Source organism: Pteropus vampyrus, unplaced genomic scaffold, assembly GCF_000151845.1.
Source record: "Pteropus vampyrus isolate Shadow unplaced genomic scaffold, Pvam_2.0 Scaffold449, whole genome shotgun sequence".
In the NCBI taxonomy this organism is placed as follows: Eukaryota; Metazoa; Chordata; class Mammalia; order Chiroptera; family Pteropodidae; genus Pteropus; species Pteropus vampyrus.
The window spans coordinates 255,749-257,267 of NW_011889230.1; the positions used below are offsets into that span (position 1 = coordinate 255,749).

The following is a 1,519-nucleotide window of genomic DNA, read 5'->3' on the forward strand; positions in this document are numbered from 1 at the left end:
CTTCCCCTCCCACTGCGGGTGCAGCCTGCGGTTGCCAGGGCGACCCTGGAGGAACTTTAGGAAAACACAGAAAGCACTCGTTGGGACTTGGCACAGAGTCCGGGCCGCTGCTGCCTTTCCCGGAGCACTGGTCAAACCCTGAGAATGTCCTCAAGGGAAAGTGACCGGGTGGCCCGGGCGGCCCGCGCCCCACGCCCCACACCTGCCCGCCTTCCCATCTGCCCACCTACCCGCCAGCCTGTGCCACCTGCCTGTCCCGCCTTCCTGCCCACCTGCCCCTCTGCTGGGCGACGCTGCCCCGGGCTTGCGGCACACCAGGTCTCACTGTCCCTCTTCCAGCCTGGAGCTGTCGGGGGCACGTGCCACCTGATGGGCTCTCTCGTCATCAGGCAGCTGAGAGGCGCCCCCGGCCGTCCACGTGAGGTAGGAAGCTCCCTCCCGTCCCTCTAAAACCCACTGGGTCGGGGTCCAGGTCGCCTCGGGCAGGGCCAGCCAGCCCCTGCTTCTCTGGGTGCCCAGCACGATCGAGGTCATCAGGACCGGGGACGTGGGCCTCCCTGCCAGACCCTCCCAGGTGCTCCTCCCGCCAGGCGCTCCTGTTCTGAGTGTCTGAGGACGGAACACCGCTGTCTTGTCCCAATGCAGGAGGCGGAGGGAAGGGGGGCACGTCACGGGGACTCTCCTGACGTCCCCCGCCCAGCGTTCCTGTTGGGAGTCCAGGCTGGAGCGCGGGGACCACACAGGCCTCAGAGGGGTGGGGGGGCCGTGTTTCAACAGCGCCTGCGCCACGTGCGGCCAGGCGCAGACGCCCAGGGCGCAGGGCGGACCCGCCGCGTGCGTCTGATTCTTCCTGCGATTCTTCCCCTGGTTCCGGTTCCTCTGCAGCTTCCTGGGCCATTTTCAGCTCTGGCCGAAGACTCTTTTTCTCCATGTTGCCCCAAAGCTGGAGGCCCCGAAACCCCCTCCGTGACAGACCCAGAGATGCAGAGAGGAGCCCCGAGTGGCACCGGGGGCTGCAGGCTGGACTGCGAGCTCGGCCTGGGCAGGACAAGGTCAGTGTGATTCGAGGGTCGGCTCCGTCCACGCTGGCTCGTCAGTCACTTTGGCAGAGCTGGCCCCACCCCTCCCTGGGGACAGCAAGGCCAGTTGTCCCTGCAAAATAGGAGAACCGACTCCCAGGCCACACAGTCAGACTGTGACAGGGACAGAGAGCAAACCGGGCCTGGATCTGCACGTGACTAAGAAGGACGTGCCAAAGCTCCTTCAGAACTTGCTAGAAGGTCCGAAGGCCATGGACCCTAATGGACCTTTGCAGGGCCGCACGCAGCTGAAGCAGGCACCACGCTGTCCTGCACTGAGCCCCGGGGACGGCGGCTCTGGCCCAGTCAGCAGCGTGTTGTGGCCACACCCACGGTCAGCTGCCCGGCCCAGCCTGTCCGTGGCAACATCCCCTGCACATCCCTGGGCCTGTGCTGCACCCGGGTGACGCGAACTGTCTGAGACTCCCAGGGAGCTCGGC

General features: G+C 66.4%; 1 protein-coding gene across 1 annotated transcript in view; it reads left to right on the top strand.

Moving 5' to 3' along the window:
- The window catches only part of PKD1L1 (polycystin 1 like 1, transient receptor potential channel interacting), an 88,190-nt gene that overhangs the window by 65,947 nt on the left and 20,724 nt on the right, over positions 1-1,519 (top strand). Inside the window, exons 29-31 of the mRNA XM_011381735.1 lie at positions 340-423; positions 886-1,052; positions 1,189-1,384. Of these exons, the coding sequence (XP_011380037.1) occupies positions 340-423; positions 886-1,052; positions 1,189-1,384 (447 nt within the window). The remainder of the gene's footprint in view (positions 1-339; positions 424-885; positions 1,053-1,188; positions 1,385-1,519) is intronic.